Source organism: Eucyclogobius newberryi, unplaced genomic scaffold, assembly GCF_026437365.1.
Source record: "Eucyclogobius newberryi isolate DKJ021-1_F unplaced genomic scaffold, fEucNew1.0.hap1 SCAF_5, whole genome shotgun sequence".
NCBI classification, from domain to species: Eukaryota; Metazoa; Chordata; class Actinopteri; order Gobiiformes; family Gobiidae; genus Eucyclogobius; species Eucyclogobius newberryi.
This window is the reverse complement of record NW_027316167.1, coordinates 42,476,711-42,502,755: the sequence shown is the minus strand read 5'-3', so window position 1 is coordinate 42,502,755 and position 26,045 is coordinate 42,476,711. Positions and strand designations below refer to the sequence as shown.

The following is a 26,045-nucleotide window of genomic DNA, read 5'->3' as shown; positions in this document are numbered from 1 at the left end:
ATTGCTTCTTGGGGCAAATTATTCAATGTAAATCAATGACATATTCGTTTTGTTGAGAAAATAAGCTTTAAAATGATGTATAACTTGCTGGTATTGAATATTTGAGATATGGAAAATGCTCGCCGGCCTCAGGTGGGTGGTAACAGGTTAAAGGCTCTACAATGACCACAGTGCTGACCTGTCGCACGATGCTCTGGACGAGCTTGTCCATGGTGAAGGCTGCGTAGGCGTGGATGGTGAACATCTCCCTCAGAGTGTCCTCATACTGCGCGGGCTCCATGTTCCCGTCCAGAAGGTTCCTCACCATCTCCAGGAAGACTGAGTAGTAGTCCTCCACGTCCACATCCACTGAGCAGGACACACACAGGGTCACACACAACGCCACAGTAACATCACATCACTGGGACTGGGGCTGCAGCTTGGGCTGGGGCTGGGGTTGAGGCTGGGGTTGAGGCTGGGGTTGGGGCTGGGGTTGGGGCTGGGGTTGAGGCTGGGGTTGAGGCTGGGGTTGGGGCTGGGGTTGAGGCTGGGGCTGCAGCTGGGGTTGGGGCTGGGGTTGGGGCTGGGGTTGGGGCTGGGGTTGGGGCTGGGGTTGAGGCTGGGGTTGGGGCTGGGGTTGGGGCTGGGGTTGGGGCTGGGGTTGGGGCTGGGGTTGAGGCTGGGGTTGGGGCTGGGGTTGGGGCTGGGGTTGAGGCTGGGGTTGGGGCTGGGGTTGGGGCTGGGGTTGGGGCTGGGGTTGGGGCTGGGGTTGAGGCTGGGGTTGAGGCTGGGGCTGGGGTTGGGGCTGGGGTTGAGGCTGGGGTTGAGGCTGGGGTTGAGGCTGGGGTTGGGGCTGGGGTTGAGGCTGGGGCTGGGGTTGAGGCTGGGGCTGGGGCTGGGGTTGAGGCTGGGGTTGAGGCTGGGGTTGGGGCTGGGGTTGAGGCTGGGGCTGGGGTTGAGGCTGGGGTTGGGGCTGGGGTTGGGGCTGGGGTTGGGGCTGGGGTTGGGGCTGGGGTTGAGGCTGGGGTTGAGGCTGGGGCTGGGGTTGGGGCTGGGGTTGAGGCTGGGGTTGAGGCTGGGGTTGGGGTTGGGGCTGGGGTTGGGGCTGGGGTTGAGGCTGGGGCTGGGGCTGGGGTTGAGGCTGGGGTTGGGGCTGGGGTTGGGGCTGGGGTTGAGGCATGCTGAGGTTTGCCAGAGTTATGTTGATATCTTGTGTAGAGCTTAAGACAATAGTTTGACACATTCAGAATGTTCCATCATAGCTGAAAAAAAACCGATCGATGACGGAAACGTTTCAGTCAATGTAACAGGAATACCACCGGTGCCAACGTGCTTAGCAAACTTAGATTTGCCACATTTGTTGGCTCAACATATACAGAGATCTAAGCATTTGGTGAGAAATTATTATTTTTTATTTCTATTTGCTTTTGCCATTTTGTTTTCACCTGCGTTTGCATTCTTGTCCAATCATCTCGCTCAAAAGCGTTTCAAGAGCCAAAAGTGAGTCAGTCCACTAGAGCTAGAACCTATCATAGCCCCTATGGACCCCTTAAATAGACCCATGCGGTTCTATTACAACAGTGGAGACACTGTGGGGTCGTCCCAATCTGCTCCAAAGTAAACCAGTGCCGTGTTACAGCAGAGGTGCCGTGTTACAGCAGAGGTGCCGTGTTACAGCAGAGGTGCCGTGTTACAGCAGAGGTGCCGTGTTACAGCAGAGGTGCCGTGTTACAGCAGAGGTGCCGTGTTACAGCAGAGGTGCCGTGTTACAGCAGAGGTGCCGTGTTACAGCAGAGGTGCCGTGTTACAGCAGAGGTGCCGTGTTACAGCAGAGGTGCCGTGTTACAGCAGAGGTGCCGTGTTACAGCAGAGGTGCCGTGTTACAGCAGAGGTGCCGTGTTACAGCAGAGGTGCCGTGTTACAGCAGAGGTGCCGTGTTACAGCAGAGGTGCCGTGTTACAGCAGAGGTGCCGTGTTACAGCAGAGGTGCCGTGTTACAGCAGAGGTGCCGTGTTACAGCAGAGGTGCCGTGTTACAGCAGAGGTGCCGTGTTACAGCAGAGGTGCCGTGTTACAGCAGAGGTGCCGTGTTACAGCAGAGGTGCCGTGTTACAGCAGAGGTGCCGTGTTACAGCAGAGGTGCCGTGTTACAGCAGAGGTGCCGTGTTACAGCAGAGGTGCCGTGTTACAGCAGAGGTGCCGTGTTACAGCAGAGGTGCCGTGTTACAGCAGAGGTGCCGTGTTACAGCAGAGGTGCCGTGTTACAGCAGAGGTGCCGTGTTACAGCAGAGGTGCCGTGTTACAGCAGAGGTGCCGTGTTACAGCAGAGGTGCCGTGTTACAGCAGAGGTGCCGTGTTACAGCAGAGGTGCCGTGTTACAGCAGAGGTGCCGTGTTACAGCAGAGGTGCCGTGTTACAGCAGAGGTGCCGTGTTACAGCAGAGGTGCCGTGTTACAGCAGAGGTGCCGTGTTACAGCAGAGGTGCCGTGTTACAGCAGAGGTGCCGTGTTACAGCAGAGGTGCCGTGTTACAGCAGAGGTGCCGTGTTACAGCAGAGGTGCCGTGTTACAGCAGAGGTGCCGTGTTACAGCAGAGGTGCCGTGTTACAGCAGAGGTGCCGTGTTACAGCAGAGGTGCCGTGTTACAGCAGAGGTGCCGTGTTACAGCAGAGGTGCCGTGTTACAGCAGAGGTGCCGTTACAGCAGAGGTGCCGTTACAGCAGAGGTGCCGTGTTACAGCAGAGGTGCCGTGTTACAGCAGAGGTGCCGTGTTACAGCAGAGGTGCCGTGTTACAGCAGAGGTGCCGTGTTACAGCAGAGGTGCCGTGTTACAGCAGAGGTGCCGTGTTACAGCAGAGGTGCCGTGTTACAGCAGAGGTGCCGTGTTACAGCAGAGGTGCCGTTACAGCAGAGGTGCCGTTACAGCAGAGGTGCCGTGTTACAGCAGAGGTGCCGTGTTACAGCAGAGGTGCCGTGTTACAGCAGAGGTGCCGTGTTACAGCAGAGGTGCCGTGTTACAGCAGAGGTGCCGTGTTACAGCAGAGGTGCCGTGTTACAGCAGAGGTGCCGTGTTACAGCAGAGGTGCCGTGTTACAGCAGAGGTGCCGTGTTACAGCAGAGGTGCCGTTACAGCAGAGGTGCCGTTACAGCAGAGGTGCCGTGTTACAGCAGAGGTGCCGTGTTACAGCAGAGGTGCCGTGTTACAGCAGAGGTGCCGTGTTACAGCAGAGGTGCCGTGTTACAGCAGAGGTGCCGTGTTACAGCAGAGGTGCCGTGTTACAGCAGAGGTGCCGTGTTACAGCAGAGGTGCCGTTACAGCAGAGGTGCCGTGTTACAGCAGAGGTGCCGTGTTACAGCAGAGGTGCTGTGTTACAGCAGAGGTGCCGTTACAGCAGAGGTGCCGTGTTACAGCAGAGGTGCCGTGTTACAGCAGAGGTGCCGTGTTACAGCAGAGGTGCCGTGTTACAGCAGAGGTGCCGTGTTACAGCAGAGGTGCCGTGTTACAGCAGAGGTGCCGTGTTACAGCAGAGGTGCCGTGTTACAGCAGAGGTGCCGTGTTACAGCAGAGGTGCCGTTACAGCAGAGGTGCCGTTACAGCAGAGGTGCCGTGTTACAGCAGAGGTGCCGTGTTACAGCAGAGGTGCCGTGTTACAGCAGAGGTGCCGTGTTACAGCAGAGGTGCCGTGTTACAGCAGAGGTGCCGTGTTACAGCAGAGGTGCCGTTACAGCAGAGGTGCCGTTACAGCAGAGGTGCCGTGTTACAGCAGAGGTGCCGTGTTACAGCAGAGGTGCCGTGTTACAGCAGAGGTGCCGTGTTACAGCAGAGGTGCCGTGTTACAGCAGAGGTGCCGTGTTACAGCAGAGGTGCCGTGTTACAGCAGAGGTGCCGTGTTACAGCAGAGGTGCCGTTACAGCAGAGGTGCCGTGTTACAGCAGAGGTGCCGTGTTACAGCAGAGGTGCCGTGTTACAGCAGAGGTGCCGTTACAGCAGAGGTGCCGTGTTACAGCAGAGGTGCCGTGTTACAGCAGAGGTGCCGTGTTACAGCAGAGGTGCCGTTACAGCAGAGGTGCCGTGTTACAGCAGAGGTGCCGTGTTACAGCAGAGGTGCCGTGTTACAGCAGTGCCGATCTGTGGCAAATAGAGGCTAAAGTGAGTAATAAGGGTGATAGAGTTGTACAGCCCCAGTTGGGAAACAATAGTGTAGAAAAATCAGTGTCAGACTTACTGGGCTCCTTCATCTTGAGTTGGATGGCTGGATTGTCATTCTTGTCCTTCTTGGTGCCTAGAGCGTCCTTCTCCCACTCTCTGTCGCGGTTCTCCTCGTCGATCTGCTTCTCGGCCTGCCCGTAGATGCGCAGCAGCCGGGTACAGAGGATGTGGTGGAGCCGCAGGAAGGTGTACCAGTAGTTATTGACGTAGAAGAGGTTGTAGGAGTCGTCTGTGCCCTTGAGTCTGTGCGCGGCTGAGTTGTTGAACAGCAGTTTGGACTTGGGCGGCCGGTTCCCTGGAAGACCGTTGGGCTTCTTGTCCCCGTCCTAGAGGATTTGGGATGGACACACAAACGATTACACAAAAACTGTGTTTTTGCAGGGCCTTGCAGAAATGTCTTGTAGGGTCAAATGGTCTGGTAAATTGTGTGATTATTTAGCAGTTTGACCTGAGGATTGAAATTAAAGCGGTTTTTACTCTATTTTAATCCGTATTGGGCTCTATATTTAATACCAAAATTTAGGGCTGCAAAGATCACTCCAGTAAATAGAGTAGGTTGATCACAAAAAGCTTTTATTTTTATTTCGTTGCCTTGATGATTTGTTTAATTTACACATCTAATTAAAAACATGGTCTCATGGGGACGAGCCAGAACGAGGCTCTGCAGGTGAACGAGGCTCTGCAGGTGAACCAGGCTCTGCGGGTGAACGAGGCTCTGCAGGTGAACCAGGCTCTGCGGGTGAACCAGGCTCTGCGGGTGAACGAGGCTCTGCGGGTGAACGAGGCTCTGCAGGTGAACCAGGCTCTGCGGGTGAACGAGGCTCTGCAGGTGAACCAGGCTCTGCAGGTGAACCAGGCTCTGCGGGTGAACGAGGCTCTGCAGGTGAACCAGGCTCTGCGGGTGAACCAGGCTCTGCAGGTGAACCAGGCTCTGCAGGTGAACCAGGCTCTGCAGGTGAACCAGGCTCTGCGGGTGAACGAGGCTCTGCAGGTGAACCAGGCTCTGCAGGTGAACCAGGCTCTGCGGGTGAACGAGGCTCTGCAGGTGAACCAGGCTCTGCAGGTGAACCAGGCTCTGCGGGTGAACGAGGCTCTGCAGGTGAACCAGGCTCTGCAGGTGAACGAGGCTCTGCAGGTGAACCAGGCTCTGCGGGTGAACGAGGCTCTGCAGGTGAACCAGGCTCTGCGGGTGAACGAGGCTCTGCAGGTGAACCAGGCTCTGCGGGTGAACGAGGCTCTGCAGGTGAACGAGGCTCTGCAGGTGAACCAGGCTCTGCAGGTGAACGAGGCTCTGCGGGTGAACGAGGCTCTGCGGGTGAACGAGGCTCTGCAGGTGAACGAGGCTCTGCAGGTGAACCAGGCTCTGCAGGTGAACGAGGCTCTGCAGGTGAACCAGGCTCTGCAGGTGAACGAGGCTCTGCAGGTGAACCAGGCTCTGCAGGTGAACGAGGCTCTGCAGGTGAACGAGGCTCTGCAGGTGAACGAGGCTCTGCAGGTGAACCAGGCTCTGCAGGTGAACGAGGCTCTGCAGGTGAACGAGGCTCTGCAGGTGAACCAGGCTCTGCAGGTGAACGAGGCTCTGCAGGTGAACGAGGCTCTGCAGGTGAAACAGGCTCTGCAGGTGAAACAGGCTCTGCAGGTGAAACAGGCTCTGCAGGTGAAACAGGCTCTGCAGGTGAAACAGGCTCTGCAGGTGAGCAGTAGGTGAGTTCTATGATTGACACGTGGCAGGACTAATCGGCCGTCCACGCCACGAGGAAATGAGACTCAGATTTGGGCCATTCAATCTTTAATGGAAGATATACCGGTATTACTCGATTACTAAAACAATCGAAAGCTGAAGCCGTAAAACAATTATGCCTAACATACTCTTTGTAACACACAATAATAGTACTTCTGTTCCCGTGTGGTCTTGCACTTGTTCTGACAATGTTCAAGATCATTATAAGCAGTTCAGCAGAGGTCAAATATTGTCCTGTGTAAAAGTATGATGTAAGGTTGAAACGATGAACCGATTACAAAAAGCTTACTTTATTGCTTTGATGATTTGTTTAATTTATATATATATATATATAATTATAATTTATATAATCGATTACTATAGCTGCAGCCCTAGCATGATGTAATGAATAAAAATCTATACTTTATAGTTTCGGAATAAACTTTCAAGACACGCGTCTGGATGAAAAGTTGGAGAAACCATTTCAGATTTTCTAATGTATGACATTTTGTTTACCAGAATTTGGACTAAAAGGTCATTATTTGACCATTGACTAATAAAGCAACAAATCCCACCTCTGGCCCGTTGGGTTCTTCGTCGTCATCGTCCTCTGCGTCGGACAGCTCGCCTCGTCTGGAGAACAGCAGGTCGGGGATGAAGTGCTGGATGATCTGCTTGATCTTGCACTTGTCCTCCTTCTGGATGCCCACCTGCCTCTTTACGTGGTGGATGATGAGCGCAGCTGCGTCCTCTAGGATCTGGCTGTCCTCATAGCTCAGGGTTATGTGGGGGCCGCTAGGGGGCGCTGTGGATGTGTCATCTGAAGAGCGCTCCTGCCGCTGCAACACAAACAGAAGAAGGCACATTACAGGATGAAAAGACTGTAGGAGGCATCAAGTAGCAAACAACATCTTTTATATGAACTGGACGAACTGGCGTTGCTGATGAGACGAAACAGAGACTCGTCTTCATCTACTGTTTTTTGCTTTACGGAGACGTGGACCCCGGACTGCACCGCGGAGCTGGAGGGGTTCCAGCTGTTCCGAGCTGACCGTCTGAGCGCTCTCACTACGAGGCAGCAGGGTCTGTTTGTACATCAACAACGCCTGGTCTTCAGATGTGACAGTGATCTCCAATCACTGCTCTGCTGATCTGGAATATTGTTATTAACTGCAAACCATTCTACTCTCCACCTGAGTTTGCGTCATTCATCCTGGATAATGTTTACATCTCACTGAGCGTGAACGTGCAGGAGGTGGAGCGCACGCTCGCAGACCAGGTTCTGAGTGTGGAGCGGACCTTCCCAGACTCATTGTGTATCATCCTGGGTGATTTTAACAAGGGGAATCTCAGCCATGAACTACCAAAGTACAGACGGTTTATTAAAGTCATGACCAGAGAGCAGAACACACTGGATCACTGCTACACAACAGTCAGCCACGCCTTCCACGCCGTGGGCGGAGCCACGCTGGGCTCATCAGACCACGTCATGGTTCATCAAATCAAATCAAATCAATTTATTTTTGTAAGGCCCAAAATCACAACAACAACAGTTGCCTCTGAGGGCCACAGGGAGAAATGAATCAACAATGTCTGTGGTGGCGATGAAGTCAGACAATGTCTGTGGTGGCGAGGGACGATGTCCCAGGGTCCTCTGTCCTTAGACTCTCCTTCTCGGCCAGGAAAAACTACAAAAAAAACCTCTTTGGGAAAAAAGCGTAGAAACCTGGAGGAGTTCCAGTGAAGGAGAGATCCGACTCTCACAGACGGACAGACGGACACGAGGAGACTGGAGCTGGACCCACTCTTCAGGTTCATCTGATCCCCACGAACAGACAGAGGCTGAAGCTCTGCAAACCTGTAGTGAGGACTTCAAAGAAGTGGACCAATGAGGCAGTGGAGGAGGAGCTACGTGTGTGTTTGGCCATTACAGACTGGGAGGAGCTACGTGTGTGTTTGGCCATTACAGACTGGGAGGAGCTACGTGTGTGTTTGGACATTACAGACTGGGAGGAGCTACGTGTGTGTTTGGACATTACAGACTGGGAGGAGCTACGTGTGTGTTTGGACATTACAGACTGGGAGGAGCTACACGGACACTGTGATGTCACACATTCTGTGAGGACAGCATTAAACCATCGCACGCCAAAGTCACTTTCAACAATGATAAACTCTGGTTCAGACTTAAACTGAGGCAGAAGGAGGCGGAGCACAGGGGCGGAGCTATAGAGCGCTACAAAGAGGCAAAGTATGGATTCAGCAGGAAGTGTCGAGAGCTAGAGCCTGTTACAGTACGAGTCTGAAGCTGCAGTTCTCAAACAACAGCCCCGCCTCTGTGTGGAGTGGCCCCGCCTCTGTGTGGAGTGGCCCCGCCTCTGTGTGGAGTGGCCCCGCCTCTGTGTGGAGTGGCCCCGCCTCTGTGTGGAGTAGCCCCGCCTCTGTGTGGAGTGGCCCCGCCTCTGTGTGGAGTGGCCCCGCCTCTGTGTGGAGTGGCCCCGCCTCTGTGTGGAGTGGCCCCGCCTCTGTGTGGAGTGGCCCCGCCTCTGTGTGGAGTGGCCCCGCCTCTGTGGGACTTGTTGAGACTCAGTTGTGACTTGAATTCACTGTCCTTGACAGGCATCATTGATATGGCGTTACATCAGAATGTAAAGGTATTATTCTGTTACTCTTTTCAGTCTTTTATACAAATTTGGGCCGTAAGACTGATCTTGCCGGCGAGATAAATTCTCTTGATTTGTTTGCAGTCCACATCAGTGGTAAACGGGTCAATCACGTGGCATTTAGGTACTGGAGCCAATCACAGAGCAACATTGTGGTTTGGGCTAAAGTCAACAACCTAGAAACAAACATGGCGGAGCAGACGGCCGTACTTTGGCTGATTTCAGGAAAAATACGGACCATTTTGTTTTTCACAAACGTGCACAGTGGCACTTTGTACATTTGTGGATCAGAACACTGGACTTAACACTATTTAGATTCTTCTGCCTCTGCTGATGTTGAGATGCTTGACCAATGTCCCGATGGCTTTCAGCGAGAGCCTTCCCAGATTGAACTGAGTTGAATCTTCGTGAGACACAGATCAATCTGACATGAGCCAGAGCCAGGGACCGTTTGACCACTTCATTCTTCTCCGTCTTCATATTTGGTTATGTTATTATGTTAGTTTATTTATTTGAGACAGGGACAGTGCACAATACATATGAACCTGGAGCTCAGGCTGTAGCTCGATTCCAGTGGGCAGGTCCCACTGAGGGGAGGAGCCTGTTGTACAAGTTTTTAGTGGTAGAGGAAACAAGAGTACCTGGAAGAAACCCATGTGAAGCGAGGGCGCTAACCACTGCACTACCGCGCGCCACCACTGCACAACTCCTGAAGTCTCTGGTAGTGGTCGAACTGTGAGATAAAGAGCAACTCTTCTCCAATAAAATAAATGGTTAGGGTCCATCATGGCGGTTTCCACTGATGTTATCAAGGATGTGATCAACTGCATCACCAAGAGGAGTGGCAGGAGAGGACTGAAGCCGGATGGCAACAATTGGGTCTGACCAACTTTTACTTCCAAACATCAGCATTTCTGCTGCATGTCATCAATACTGAGAAAGGCTTTGAGACTGAAAACAGATGATTGTTAAAAGCCCAGAACAGGTTAAATGTGAAGAGCAAAAGTACCTCATCGTAGAGCATCTCGATCTCACTCAGCAGAGACTTGGACCTCAGCACTTTGGCGTCGTTCTGTTTGAAGTTGAGGCCCTGATGGTCCAGAGACTTCAGGTAATACTTCTCATTCTGTTCTCGCCACACTTTGTTGAATCCTCTCTGAGCTTCTCTCCATTCCTCCTCTTTCATTTTCAACCTGTAAAGAGCAAACAGCGTTTGGAATTCAAGGGACAGCACAAGATCAACCAGTCCCATCTTATTTATAGAGCACAATTCATATAAAAGTGTAATTTAAAGTGCTACACATAAAAACACAATACAGTGTAACAGGACAGAACACATGAGAGGACAGAGAGGACATGAGAGGACATGAGAGGACAGAGAGGACATGAGAGGACATGAGAGGACAGAGAGGACATGAGAGGACATGAGAGGACAGAGAGGACATGAGGACAGAGAGGACATGAGAGGACATGAGAGGACATGAGGACAGAACACATGAGAGGACAGAGAGGACATGAGAGGACATGAGAGGACAGAGAGGACATGAGAGGACATGAGAGGACAGAGAGGACATGAGAGGACATGAGAGGACAGAGAGGACATGAGAGGACATGAGAGGACATGAGGACAGAACACATGAGAGGACAGAAGACATCAGAGGACAGAGGACATGAGAGGACAGAGGACAGAGAGGACATGAGAGGACAGAACACATGAGAGGACAGAAGACATCAGAGGACAGAACACATCAGAGGACAGAGGACATGAGAGGACAGAGAGGACATAAGAGGACATGAGAGGACAGAACACATGAGAGGACAGAAGATATCAGAGGACAGAAGACATGAGAGGACAGAACACATCAGAGGACAGAGGACATGAGAGGACAGAGGACATGAGAGGACAGAGGACATGAGAGGACAGAGAGGACATGAGAGGACAGAACACATGAGAGGACAGAGAGGACATGAGAGGACAGAACACATGAGAGGACAGAACACATGAGAGGACAGAACACATGAGAGGGCAGAACACATGAGAGGACAGAACACATGAGAGGACAGAGCACATGAGAGGACAGAACACATGAGGACAGAACACATGAGGGCACAGAGAGGACATAACACATGAGAGGACAGAACACATGACAGAGAGGACATGAGAGGACATGAGAGGACATGAGAGGACATAACACATGACAGAGAGGACAGAACACATGAGAGGACAGAACACATAAGGACAGAACACATGAGGACAGAACACATGAGGACAGAACACATGAGGACAGAACACATGAGAGGACAGAGAGGACAGAGAGGACATAAGAGGACAGAACACATGAGAGGACAGAAGACATCAGAGGACAGAACACATCAGAGGACAGAGGACATGAGAGGACAGAGAGGACAGAGAGGACATAAGAGGACATGAGAGGACAGAACACATGAGAGGACAGAAGACATCAGAGGACAGAACACATCAGAGGACAGAGGACATGAGAGGACAGAGAGGACATAAGAGGACATGAGAGGACAGAACACATGAGAGGACAGAAGATATCAGAGGACAGAAGACATGAGAGGACAGAACACATCAGAGGACAGAGGACATGAGAGGACAGAGGACATGAGAGGACAGAGGACATGAGAGGACAGAGAGGACATGAGAGGACAGAACACATGAGAGGACAGAGAGGACATGAGAGGACAGAACACATGAGAGGACAGAACACATGAGAGGACAGAACACATGAGAGGGCAGAACACATGAGAGGACAGAACACATGAGAGGACAGAGCACATGAGAGGACAGAACACATGAGGACAGAACACATGAGGGCACAGAGAGGACATAACACATGAGAGGACAGAACACATGACAGAGAGGACATGAGAGGACATGAGAGGACATGAGAGGACATAACACATGACAGAGAGGACAGAACACATGAGAGGACAGAACACATAAGGACAGAACACATGAGGACAGAACACATGAGGACAGAACACATGAGGACAGAACACATGAGAGGACAGAGAGGACATGAGAGGACATGAGAGGACAGAGAGGACATGAGAGGACATGAGAGGACATGAGGACAGAACACATGAGAGGACAGAAGACATCAGAGGACAGAGGACATGAGAGGACAGAGGACAGAGAGGACATAAGAGGACATGAGAGGACAGAACACATGAGAGGACAGAAGACATCAGAGGACAGAAGACATCAGAGGACAGAGGACATGAGAGGACAGAGGACATGAGAGGACAGAGAGGACAGAGAGGACAGAACACATGAGAGGACAGAAGACATCAGAGGACAGAACACATCAGAGGACAGAGGACATGAGAGGACAGAGGACATGAGAGGACAGAGAGGACATGAGAGGACAGAGAGGACATAAGAGGACATGAGAGGACAGAAGACATCAGAGGACAGAAGACATGAGAGGACAGAACACATCAGAGGACAGAGGACATGAGAGGACAGAGGACATGAGAGGACAGAGGACATGAGAGGACAGAGAGGACATGAGAGGACAGAACACATGAGAGGACAGAGAGGACATGAGAGGACAGAACACATGACAGAGAGGACATGAGAGGACAGAACACATGAGAGGACAGAACACATGAGAGGACAGAGAGGACATGAGAGGACATGAGAGGACAGAGAGGACATGAGAGGACATGAGAGGACATGAGAGGACATGAGAGGACATGAGAGGACAGAGAGGACATGAGAGGACATGAGAGGACAGAGAGGACATGAGAGGACATGAGAGGACATAAGGACAGAACACATGAGAGGACAGAAGACATCAGAGGACAGAGGACATGAGAGGACAGAGGACAGAGAGGACATGAGAGGACAGAACACATGAGAGGACAGAAGACATCAGAGGACAGAACACATCAGAGGACAGAGGACATGAGAGGACAGAGGACATGAGAGGACAGAGAGGACAGAGAGGACATAAGAGGACAGAACACATGAGAGGACAGAAGACATCAGAGGACAGAACACATCAGAGGACAGAGGACATGAGAGGACAGAGAGGACAGAGAGGACATAAGAGGACATGAGAGGACAGAACACATGAGAGGACAGAAGACATCAGAGGACAGAACACATCAGAGGACAGAGGACATGAGAGGACAGAGGACAGAGGACATGAGAGGACAGAGAGGACATAAGAGGACATGAGAGGACAGAACACATGAGAGGACAGAAGATATCAGAGGACAGAAGACATGAGAGGACAGAACACATCAGAGGACAGAGGACATGAGAGGACAGAGGACATGAGAGGACAGAGGACATGAGAGGACAGAGAGGACATGAGAGGACAGAACACATGAGGACAGAGAGGACATGAGAGGACAGAACACATGACAGAGAGGACATGAGAGGACAGAACACATGAGAGGGCAGAACACATGAGAGGACAGAACACATGAGAGGACAGAGCACATGAGAGGACAGAACACATGAGGACAGAACACATGAGGGCACAGAGAGGACATAACACATGAGAGGACAGAACACATGACAGAGAGGACATGAGAGGACATGAGAGGACATGAGGACATGAGGACAGAACACATGACAGAGAGGACAGAACACATGAGAGGACAGAACACATAAGGACAGAACACATGAGGACAGAACACATGAGGACAGACCACATGAGAGGACAGAGAGGACATGAGAGGACATGAGAGGACAGAGAGGACATGAGAGGACATGAGAGGACATGAGGACAGAACACATGAGAGGACAGAAGACATCAGAGGACAGAGGACATGAGAGGACAGAGGACAGAGAGGACATAAGAGGACATGAGAGGACAGAACACATGAGAGGACAGAAGACATCAGAGGACAGAAGACATCAGAGGACAGAGGACATGAGAGGACAGAGGACATGAGAGGACAGAGAGGACAGAGAGGACAGAACACATGAGAGGACAGAAGACATCAGAGGACAGAAGACATCAGAGGACAGAACACATCAGAGGACAGAGGACATGAGAGGACAGAGGACATGAGAGGACAGAGAGGACATGAGAGGACATGAGAGGACAGAAGACATCAGAGGACAGAAGACATGAGAGGACAGAACACATCAGAGGACAGAGGACATGAGAGGACAGAGGACATGAGAGGACAGAGGACATGAGAGGACATGAGAGGACAGAACACATGAGAGGACAGAGAGGACATGAGAGGACAGAACACATGACAGAGAGGACATGAGAGGACAGAACACATGAGAGGACAGAACACATGAGAGGACAGAACACATGACAGAGAGGACATGAGAGGACAGAGAGGACATGAGAGGACAGAACACATGAGAGGACAGAACACATGACAGAGAGGACATGAGAGGACAGAACACATGAGAGGACAGAACACATGAGAGGACAGAACACATGAGAGGACAGAACACATGACAGAGAGGACATGAGAGGACAGAACACATGAGAGGACAGAACACATGAGAGGACAGAACACATGAGAGGACAGAGCACATGAGAGGACAGAACACATGAGGACAGAGAGGACATGAGAGGACAGAACACATGAGGACAGAACACATGAGGGCACAGAGAGGACATAACACATGAGAGGACAGAACACATGACAGAGAGGACATGAGAGGACATGAGAGGACATGAGAGGACATAACACATGACAGAGAGGACAGAACACATGAGAGGACAGAACACATGAGAGGACAGAACACATGACAGAGAGGACAGAACACATGAGAGGACAGAACACATGAGGACAGAACACATGAGGCCAGAGAGGACATGAGAGGACAGAACACATGACAGAGAGGACATGAGAGGACAGAACACATGAGAGGACAGAACACATGAGGACATGAGAGGACAGAACACATGAGAGGACAGAACACATGAGAGGACAGAGAGGACATGAGAGGCCAGAGAGGACATGAGAGGACAGAGAGGACATGAGAGGACAGAGAGGACATGAGAGGACAGAACACATGACAGAGGACATGAGAGGACAGAACACATGAGAGGACAGAACACATGAGAACACATGAGAGGACAGAACACATGAGAACACATGAGAACACATGAGAGGACAGAGAGGACATGAGAGGACAGAGAGGACATGAGAGGACAGAGAGGACATGAGAGGACAGAACACATGACAGAGGACATGAGAGGACAGAACACATGAGAACACATGAGAGGACAGAACACATGAGAACACATGAGAACACATGAGAGGACAGAACACATGAGAACACATGAGAACACATGAGAACACATGAGAACACATGAGAGGACATGAGAGGACATGAGAGGACATGAGAGGACAGAGAGGACATGAGATATAGAAAAAGAAACAGAAATATTTGCAAACAATAGACATTTTATTTTCTATCTTGGAAATGATTTTTTTCAATGAAACTTTCATAACTTTGACCAGTTTGTGTCGCAGACATGACATTTATTCTTGAAACATTAACATTGGACATGATGTCTCTGCTTATGTGTAATTTGGAGTTTAAGTTCTCAAGACGAACACCAATCAGACTCTGAATGAGAGTCACATGAGCCTCAGCCAATCAGAGGTCACAGGTTCAGCTGTGGCTGCAGTACCTTTTTAAACCAGTAGGAGCACAGGCTGCACATGGTTCCTTTAAACCAGGAGTGTTTAGATCTGATGCTTTACATTGTGACATGTGGAGGGACGTACCTCTTGAGCACTATGGGGACGCAGACGGCCGGGTTCCTCTTGAGCCCGTCCACGATGTCGTGGGCCTTGTCCCCGTATATCCTGTGAATGGCCTTTCTGTGGATGGTGTCCGAGGAGCCGCCCAGTGTGTTGTCCAGCTTGAAGCGCACCTGCTCCTCGGCGGGCATCCGGGACAGTCTACGCTGGACTGTCTCCAGCGCACGGATGGTGGACAGGTTTGTCTCCAGCACTACGTCCAGCTAAACACACACACTCTTTTAGGGCTCTTTTTCTGATCACGGGACACTTGAAGGGTAACAGTCTGCACTCATAGCTTTTACATGTAATTATGACTAAAACAACATTAAAACATGTTATCACTGAGCACTAGGGATGTCCTGATCCCATCACATGATCGGAAATCGGTCACATGGTTTCAGACTCGATCGAAATCGGATGTCGCCTCCCGATCACTAAGCGGACATACATTTTACTCTTATTAGTTTGATCAGCTCTATACATTTCCAGCTCATTACTAGACATGAATACCCCAGAATGGATCACATTTGACTGTGATCCTGCTCGTCACAGCCGAAACTCAATCAAATCAAATCAAACAGATTAAGAAAAAAATGCTCAATAACTCGGGCATCGACAAGCAACGGGTCAATGTCATTTTGCGCAACAAATGCTGCTAATATGAAGCAAGCCATGGGTGAGACGGGGGTGCGGTTTGGGCGAGGGCGTGGTCACCATTTCGGAGCGCTGACACAGGGGTGTGGTTTGGGCGGAGCGCTCACGCGGGGGTGTGGTTTGGGCGGAGCGCTCACGCGGGGGTGTGGTTTGGGCGGAGCGCTCACGCGGGGGTGTGGTTTGGGCGGGGCGCAGACGCGGGGGTGTGGTTTGGGCGGAGCGCTCACGCGGGGGCGTGGTTTGGGCGGGGCGCTGACGCGGGGGTGTGGTTTGGGCGGGGCGCAGACACGGGGGTGTGGTTTGGGCGGGGCGCAGACACGGGGGTGTGGTTTGGGCGGAGCGCTCACGCGGGGGCGTGGTTTGGGCGTGGCGCTGACGCGGGGGCGTGGTTTGGGCGGAGCGCTCACGCGGGGGCGTGGTTTGGGCGTGGCGCTGACGCGGGGGTGTGGTTTGGGCGGGGCGCTGACGCGGGGGTGTGGTTTGGGCGGGGCGCTGACGCGGGGGTGTGGTTTGGGCGGGGCGCTGACGCGGGGGTGTGGTTTGGGCGGAGCGCTCACGCGGGGGCGTGGTTTGGGCGGGGCGCTGACGCGGGGGTGTGGTTTGGGCGGAGCGCTCACGCGGGGGCGTGGTTTGGGCGTGGCGCTGACGCGGGGGCGTGGTTTGGGCGGAGCGCTCACGCGGGGGCGTGGTTTGGGCGTGGCGCTGACGCGGGGGTGTGGTTTGGGCGTGGCGCTGACGCGGGGGTGTGGTTTGGGCGGGGCGCTGACGCGGGGGTGTGGTTTGGGCGGGGCGCAGACACGGGGGTGTGGTTTGGGCGGGGCACAGACCACACGGGGGGCGGTGCTGACCCCGTGGCGTCCATGAGGGTCAGAACTCTGGCCCCTGACTCACTCTGGACTCGACATTCGTCACCAGAAGAGTTTTAAGAGTGCAGTTGTGAAAAGCACATTATGTCTTACTTTATGACACGGTTTCATTTAAAACACACTTTGCTCATTTGTTTACTGCTGCTGGTGTTTGAAGTTAAGCTGCTATTTTATTTAATTCAAATGTTGCACTATTATTTCTTATTCAAGCTCAAAGAAGGTTTTACTGTTAAAGTGTAAATAAAATAAAATAAAAACTGGGGACAACCTGTTTATGTTGCATTTGTGCATTTTTTAAATGTGTAACAAAAGTATCGGATCGGGACTCTGTATCGATATCGATATATCGGTATCGGCAGATGCTCAATCACATGACTCGGAATCGGATCGGGACGTCCTAGAGAACATCAATATTATTGTTGGACGTTTACTTCATATCAGTATATTTAAGGGGTTTAATTCAGGTGCATAAAATAAACATTATGCTACTAATAAGTAAAGTAAGTGTTATGCATTCACACAATCTTTACATTCCTTCCTGTAAAAACCAAAGCCACAAACGATGACACACAAATCCTACACGAGACTCAAGAGGGCGCCACTGAGCAGAAGAAACAGACTCTGGGCGACTTTATGGAACGTCAATTTTAACAAAGCTCCATTTTTTGTGCCAATTTTCACCGGCTTCAAAAACAACTATTTTATAAAAAAAAATACATATTAATAATCTTTGTTTTTCATCCATTTAAAATCAAATACATAATCTTTAATCGCACTTGGGGTTTTGACTGATGCAGTGTTTAAACCCGACCGACGCAGTGAGCGGCTTCAGTGTTTGAACCCGACCGACGCAGTGAGCGGCTTCAGTGTTTGAACCCGACCGACGCAGTGAGCGGCTTCAGTGTTTGAACCCGACCGACGCAGTGAGCGGCTTCAGTGTTTGAACCCGACCGACGCAGTGAGCGGCTTCAGTGTTTGAACCCGACCGACGCAGTGAGCGGCTTCAGTGTTTGAACCCGACCGACGCAGTGAGCGGCTTCAGTGTTTGAACCCGACCGACGCAGTGAGCGGCTTCAGTGTTTGAACCCGACCGACGCAGTGAGCGGCTTCAGTGTTTGAACCCGACCGACGCAGTGAGCGGCTTCAGTGTTTAAACCCGACCGACGCAGTGAGCGGCTTCAGTGTTTGAACCCGACCGACGCAGTGAGCGGCTTCAGTGTTTGAACCCGACCGACGCAGTGAGCGGCTTCAGTGTTTGAACCCGACCGACGCAGTGAGCGGCTTCAGTGTTTGAACCCGACCGACGCAGTGAGCGGCTTCAGTGTTTGAACCCGACCGACGCAGTGAGCGGCTTCAGTGTTTGAACCCGACCGACGCAGTGAGCGGCTTCAGTGTTTGAACCCGACCGACGCAGTGAGCGGCTTCAGTGTTTGAACCCGACCGACGCAGTGAGCGGCTTCAGTGTTTGAACCCGACCGACGCAGTGAGCGGCTTCAGTGTTTGAACCCGACCGACGCAGTGAGCGGCTTCAGTGTTTGAACCCGACCGACGCAGTGAGCGGCTTCAGTGTTTAAACCCGACCGACGCAGTGAGCGGCTTCAGTGTTTGAACCCGACCGACGCAGTGAGCGGCTTCAGTGTTTGAACCCGACCGACGCAGTGAGCGGCTTCAGTGTTTGAACCCGACCGACGCAGTGAGCGGCTTCAGTGTTTGAACCCGACCGACGCAGTGAGCGGCTTCAGTGTTTGAACCCGACCGACGCAGTGAGCGGCTTCAGTGTTTGAACCCGACCGACGCAGTGAGCGGCTTCAGTGTTTAAACCCGACCGACGCAGTGAGCGGCTTCAGTGTTTGAACCCGACCGACGCAGTGAGCGGCTTCAGTGTTTAAACCCGACCGACGCAGTGAGCGGCTTCAGTGTTTGAACCCGACCGACGCAGTGAGCGGCTTCAGTGTTTGAACCCGACCGACGCAGTGAGCGGCTTCAGTGTTTGAACCCGACCGACGCAGTGAGCGGCTTCAGTGTTTGAACCCGACCGACGCAGTGAGCGGCTTCAGTGTTTGAACCCGACCGACGCAGTGAGCGGCTTCAGTGTTTGAACCCGACCGACGCAGTGAGCGGCTTCAGTGTTTGAACCCGACCGACGCAGTGAGCGGCTTCAGTGTTTGAACCCGACCGACGCAGTGAGCGGCTTCAGTGTTTAAACCCGACCGACGCAGTGAGCGGCTTCAGTGTTTGAACCCGACCGACGCAGTGAGCGGCTTCAGTGTTTGAACCCGACCGACGCAGTGAGCGGCTTCAGTGTTTAAACCCGACCGACGCAGTGAGCTGCTTCAGTGTTTAAACCCGACCGACGCAGTGAGCGGCTTCAGTGTTTAAACCCGACCGACGCAGTGAGCGGCTTCAGTGTTTGAACCCGACCGACGCAGTGAGCGGCTTCAGTGTTTAAACCCGACCGACGCAGTGAGCGGCTTCAGTGTTTGAACCCGACCGACGCAGTGAGCGGCTTCAGTGTTTGAACCCGACCGACGCAGTGAGCGGCTTCAGTGTTTGAACCCGACCGACGCAGTGAGCGGCTTCAGTGTTTGAACCCGACCGACGCAGTGAGCGGCTTCAGTGTTTGAACCCGACCGACGCAGTGAGCGGCTTCAGTGTTTGAACCCGACCGACGCAGTGAGCGGCTTCAGTGTTTAAACCCGACCGACGCAGTGAGCGGCTTCAGTGTTTGAACCCGACCGACGCAGTGAGCGGCTTCAGTGTTTGAACCCGACCGACGCAGTGAGCGGCTTCAGTGTTTGAACCCGACCGACGCAGTGAGCGGCTTCAGTGTTTGAACCCGACCGACGCAGTGAGCGGCTTCAGTGTTTGAACCCGACCGACGCAGTGAGCGGCTTCAGTGTTTAAACCCGACCGACGCAGTGAGCGGCTTCAGTGTTTGAACCCGACCGACGCAGTGAGCGGCTTCAGTGTTTGAACCCGACCGACGCAGTGAGCGGCTTCAGTGTTTGAACCCGACCGACGCAGTGAGCGGCTTCAGTGTTTGAACCCGACCGACGCAGTGAGCGGCTTCAGTGTTTAAACCCGACCGACGCAGTGAGCGGCTTCAGTGTTTGAACCCGACCGACGCAGTGAGCGGCTTCAGTGTTTGAACCCGACCGACGCAGTGAGCGGCTTCAGTGTTTGAACCCGACCGACGCAGTGAGCGGCTTCAGTGTTTAAACCCGACCGACGCAGTGAGCGGCTTCAGTGTTTGAACCCGACCGACGCAGTGAGCGGCTTCAGTGTTTGAACCCGACCGACGCAGTGAGCGGCTTCAGTGTTTGAACCCGACCGACGCAGTGAGCGGCTTCAGTGTTTGAACCCGACCGACGCAGTGAGCGGCTTCAGTGTTTGAACCCGACCGACGCAGTGAGCGGCTTCAGTGTTTGAACCCGACCGACGCAGTGAGCGGCTTCAGTGTTTGAACCCGACCGACGCAGTGATGCAGTGAGCAGCTTTTCATTTCTGAAACAACCATGTGGAAAGACAAATCCCTTGGTCATGGAGAAGATGACACTTACTCTGACCATGAGTATTTTACATCGAGGTGAAACCGACAGATTCATAAATGTGCAAAGATAATGAGACTATGAACCACCTCAGAAGATTCATGACCACGAGCCTCAACATCCTCATCTTCACAATACAATGTGTATCTTCTATTTTAATTGTTCTATGAAACACAAAACAGTAATATAGCTGGACATAAACTGATAGGGGCTCTGGGGGGCTCTGGAGGGAGGGGGGCTCCGGAGGGCTCCGGGGGGGGTCTGGAGGGAGGGGGGCTCCGGGGGGGGGCGCTCCGGGGGGGTCTGGAGGGCTCTGGAGGGGGGGGGGGGCTCTGGGGGGGGCGGGGCTCTGGGGGGCTCTGGGGGTCGACTCTCAGAAAACTTTGTAGAACTCAAGTGATTTCCTGTATTCTGGTGAAGTTTAGCCCATTCTTTTGACTGATGTGGTTTGACTTTATTGTTAGTGAAATAGCCCCCATTACCCCGTTACCCCAGGCCCTGAGTTTGGCTGCTCAGCCCCTGGCCCTTCACATCTCCTCCTCTTCTCTCCTTCAATGTGCAGAGGCTGCAGGTCACATGCACCGCACTCCTTTTACTCACGACTATTAAACTCCTGGTTTCTGTTGGAGGTACATTTGTTACGTTTGTCTTTTGTAAGAACAAGTTTGACTTTGTGTTGCTGTGTTTCATTCTCTTTTGCATCTTTCTCCGTGAATGAGGCACATAGTAAAGAGAAAACAGAAAAGGGAGAGGTGAAGAGGTGACACTTCAAAGAAGTGACTGTGGGGAAAGAGGAGAGTAGAGCTTGGCTGAGCGGGCCAATGTTATGGAAATCTCTCTGAGCGAAGGGTCAAAATGGGGCCGCGATCAATACGTTGGAGACGCCTGATGTAGACGTTTGATTCCGCAGAGCTATATAGCATTTTTGTAGCTAGAACTACGAGTCCCACTGTCCTTTGCAGTCCCTCGCTTCTCAGTGGTGCTGTGCTGCTGGAGCGAGTGCCGAGGGCCGACGCCCACTAAACTAGACTTGAGCAGAGGTCTGAGCGAGAAAAGAGACTGTGGTTTTGAGAAACACGTGGAAGAAAGAAAAGAGACCATATTGTGGACGTTAGAGCTGTGCTAAATGTGGAGCTAATAACAAGAAAACAATCTGATGATGCTCTGTGAGGAAAACATCCTCTACAAACCTGAACAGGATCAGGAGCCACAGGTAAAAACACAGGTCAGTGTTACGGACTGAATCATTACGTCATAAGGCGCTGGTACAGCTGGCAGCCCGGTGTAAACGCTCTCTCTTCTTTCTCACACTTATTGTGCTTTATCTCCTATATTTTGTAAATATAGTTAGTATATTTTTTCTATTTTACTGTACGATAGGGACACGCGCTGGAATAGTTTTTTAATTCAACTGTTTTAGACTTTTTTCGGCTGGATTTGAGCGTTTTTCGTTGCGTTCGTTGTGTTGTTGTGACGTGAGCTAGCTCCGAGTGAGCCCACCAGCCCTCCGGCCGCGCTAAAGTACGGCGTGTCGTCGGTACACGTTTATATACACGTTTATATGAAAGAGGAACTTCACGAACGATCGGGACACGCACTGGAATCGCTTTAAATTAACTTGTTTTGACTTTATTCGGCTGGATTGAGTGTTTTCGTCGTGTCGTTGCGATGTGTCTTGGCTCTGAGTCCCCCGGCCCCGGCCCCGCCCCCCGGCCGGTGCCGTACCGCGTTTCCACAAAGGAGGAACTCATGAAACTGCTGAGAACAGTCGTCTTACCCGGAGATCGTCACGTTATCCCGGCGCAATACTGACCTAACCTAATACTGATGTGCAATTCTGTCATATGTGCAATTACTGTTGGAATTCATGTGCAATTCATGTGCAATTACTGTGAAATTCATGTGCAATTCATGTGCTGTCGTGACACATATTCATGTGCAATTACTGTCGTGATCACATGACATGGTATTTATGTATTTATTTGTCTATGGGAGTTTTTATTTATTTATAGGAGATCTTCTACTGAAAGTGTTTTTCAGACTTCCTATAAGTGATCTGTTCTTCTGTATCTACCTCTGTATCTACCTGCGTTGCACCAATGAAATTTCCCCATGTGGGACAATAAAGGAATATCTTATCTTATCTTAAAGTCTGAACATGACAGAGTGAAGCTGCTGTGAGCTCTGTGTCCTCACTAATGTGAAACACAAACACAACCCCCTCATTTCATTCATTAAGAGTTTGTCACCAAGAGAAGTTTTATCTATACAAATAGTGAGTGGAAAATGAGTTTGACACCTCTGGAGAAGAACATTGTACAAGGAATAGAAACAAGTGTAATCCTTACTTCAAAGCGTTCGTCCTCACATCTGTAAATGTGCTCTTCATACTGGGTCTTCTTGGAGGACACAAAGGTGGAGTCCTCAGACCAGGAGGGGAACGACACCCAAGTATCGTTCAGAACCTGCAACAGTTGGAATGAGTGAACCAAGCACGACGCTGATGATCCTGGTTTGATCAGTTTGCCTTCAGGTTTATAGTTTTCTGTTATGTGAAGTACTTTCAATTAATTTGTGTGTGAATTGTGCACTATAAATAAACTGGACCTATACTTAACTTTTTTACTGACATTTAAAAGTTCCATATACCGTATTTTCCCGACTATAAGTCGCACCAGCCAAAAAATGCATAATAAAGCAGAAAAAAACATATATAAGTCGCACCGGAGTATAAAATGCAGTTACAAGTGTGAAAATAACAAATAATATCACATATAAGTGACTCCGGAGTATAAACTATGACTTATAGGAAATACACATATATAAGTAAGTATAAAAGATGGTGGTACCTCTCTGCACAGGGGCGTTCTCCCGGTGCACTTGGGCTGCTGGTAGCTCTTGGGCAGGGCTCTGTAGCTGGAGCCCAGTCTCTTACAGGAGGCGTAGTCGATCTCCATGGCGATGCCCTCTGTGCCACGCTCCTTTGGCAGACTCTCCGTGTGGCTCGACTCGCCGTGCATGGACTCTCGGTAGCCAAGGAAGTTTTTGAACCATGAGAAAAGTTCCGGGAATTTACTGGAAAAGTGTCAAAAAGATTTTGATGAACATGATCAGTCTCTCCTCCTCAGACTGTATCACACACTCAGTCTCTCCTCCTCAGACTGTATCACACACTCAGTCTCTCCTCCTCAGACTGTATCACACACTCAGTCTCTCCTCCTCAGACTGTATCACACACTCAGTCTCTCCTCCTCAGACTGTATCACACACTCAGTCTCTCCTCCTCAGACTGTATCACACACTCAGTCTCTCCTCCTCAGACTGTATCACACACTCAGTCTCTCCTCCTCAGACTGTATCACACACTCAGTCTCTCCTCCTCAGACTGTATCACACACTCAGTCTCTCCTCCTCAGACTGTATCACACACTCAGTCTCTCCTCCTCAGTTTTATTACCATGGTCCAGCAGCTCTTACCCCAGAAAAGGGATGACCAGTTGGACCAGTTCAGCTCGAGAAATCACTTCCTGGTTGAAGATGTGCAGACACCTCAGAAAGTTGTCGTAAGCCTCTGGGCTCCTGAGGGCCTTCCTGACCTGAGGCAACAAAACAGTTTTAGTGCAAAGGCCTCAATTAGGGGGAAAAACAAAACATTATGTATATTTATTTACAATATCTAGACCTTAATGAGCTGTAATACATCCTGAACAAATCATTTATTAAGAATGATTCAGATTTAGCAACTACTTGCTCCTCACTGAGCTCCGAGTTCTTGACCTCCTCCACAGAAGGCACCTATGTAGAAAAGCAGAGATGCACACACTGGTGCTAATGTGTACGTTGATGTAATATACCACATGTGCTTTTAGAATGCCAATGTATGTTATGTTATCGCCCTTTTATATCAACTTAGTTTTAGCAGCGCAATTTACACATTAAAATGCAACTCCAACTGTCATTACTGTCATTTCAGCACATTGTGGCTGAACATATCTAGTCCATGACTTAGCCACGGGACAGATGCACGGGACAGATGCAGGGGACAGATGCACGGGACAGATGCAGGGGACAGATGCACGGGACAGATGCACGGGACAGATGCACGGGACAGATGCAGGGGACAGATGCACGGGACAGATGCACGGGACAGATGCAGGGGACAGATGCAGGGGACAGATGCAGGGGACAGATGCACGGGACAGATGCACGGGACAGATGCAGGGGACAGATGCACGGGACAGATGCACGGGACAGATGCAGGGGACAGATGCAGGGGACAGATGCAGGGGACAGATGCACGGGACAGATGCACGGGACAGATGCAGGGGACAGATGCACGGGACAGATGCAGGGGACAGATGCACGGGACAGATGCACGGGACAGATGCACGGGACAGATGCACGGGACAGATGCAGAAACCCCAGTAAAGCTATAAGGCTAAGAACGGATAAAGCGTATAGAAGTGTTCAGATGTCACGTTGTCTAAACCACTGGATTTGATGTTCTTCAGCTTAGAAACAGCGTCAAAGACTTCTTTAGTCATTATGGCCCCTGCATGACTTTCAACAGCCTGTCACATTTATATAGCTCTTAACACAGGTCATAGTAGATATTCCAGAGCTCTCACAGTTCTCATTGGATGGGAGATAGGTTCTAGGTTTGTTTAACATTCTGATCTCATTAACATCATTTTGATTTTTCTTTTCTTACCAAGCCTTAAAGAACCTTTGATGCACAGTACAAAACCGTGGTCATTCAGCACAAAGCAAACATACCTTTTCAAAGAACATGGTTTCAGTGCTTGTGCTGTGCTTGCCGACTTCCCCGATCCCGTGGCCTTTCCCCATTATTTTGGGTTTCTTCTGTGGGGAAAAGGTGGTAAGTGTAGAAGTGGTAAAGAGGATGCGTGGTGCAGAGGTTGGTGCTGTACCTTGATGGGAGGCGTGAGGGTCAGCCCTGCCGGCCTCCTCAGGGGAAGCCCGTTCTGACTGAGCCTCTGCTTGTTGTTCAGGAGGGGCCTCTTCACTGTGGCCCCGTGGTCGTTACGGACTGAATCCACTCGGTCGGGCGGTTTACCCAGCAGCTGAAACCACAGGTACAAGAGGATTCGGTTTAACAGAACAGATTTTAAAAACACAGAGATGCAATAAATGGGGCCACAATAATTCATTGACAAGAGAAAAAAGAAAAAAAACAATAGATGCCATTTTTATCCAATTATTAAATCAAATGTCAAAATCATTTCTATTTTTTATACACTAGATGTATTCACAAATATTCTCTTTCTGGACGTCTTCAGTCACCATATTACAACATCTGGTCAAATTAAAGTCTCAATGTGAAATAGAAATAATGAAACACACAGAATGGGTTCGTGGGAAGAGAGCTCACCATAGAGTTATTGGCATCCGGGAGGAACTGTCCGAACTCGGAGAGCAGGTCTTCTTGGTTCTTGAAGAGTCGGGCCACCTGAGTGTAGACCTCCTGCTCCGTCAGCACTGGGGTGTAGTTCCCCCCGGCCTCTTTTGCATTTCGCTGCTCCTTCTGTTTCAATCACAACAGAATCACAACAGTCACAATACATCCAGAGAATATCAAGATACTGTGAAAATGATGACTGTTATTTACATGTACATGTGGTTTT

The 26,045-nt window shown here is 51.2% G+C and overlaps 1 protein-coding gene across 6 annotated transcripts in view; it reads right to left on the bottom strand.

Moving 5' to 3' along the window:
• The window catches only part of LOC140380634 (paired amphipathic helix protein Sin3a-like), a 55,115-nt gene that overhangs the window by 22,147 nt on the left and 6,923 nt on the right, over nt 1-26,045 (bottom strand). For all 6 annotated transcript variants that reach the window (XR_011931179.1, XR_011931178.1, XM_072464495.1 and 3 more), the window contains exons 7-17: nt 25,793-25,945; nt 25,332-25,484; nt 25,177-25,263; nt 23,878-23,996; nt 23,250-23,475; nt 22,749-22,865; nt 15,315-15,553; nt 9,577-9,760; nt 6,483-6,746; nt 4,204-4,513; nt 179-348 (exon numbers count right to left, since the gene is read on the bottom strand). Coding sequence is in view for 4 of the 6 variants with exons in the window: in XM_072464495.1 (XP_072320596.1) it covers nt 179-348; nt 4,204-4,513; nt 6,483-6,746; nt 9,577-9,760; nt 15,315-15,553; nt 22,749-22,865; nt 23,250-23,475; nt 23,878-23,996; nt 25,177-25,263; nt 25,332-25,484; nt 25,793-25,945 (2,022 nt within the window). In the remaining 2 variants the exon portion in view is untranslated. The remainder of the gene's footprint in view (nt 1-178; nt 349-4,203; nt 4,514-6,482; nt 6,747-9,576; nt 9,761-15,314; nt 15,554-22,748; nt 22,866-23,249; nt 23,476-23,877; nt 23,997-25,176; nt 25,264-25,331; nt 25,485-25,792; nt 25,946-26,045) is intronic.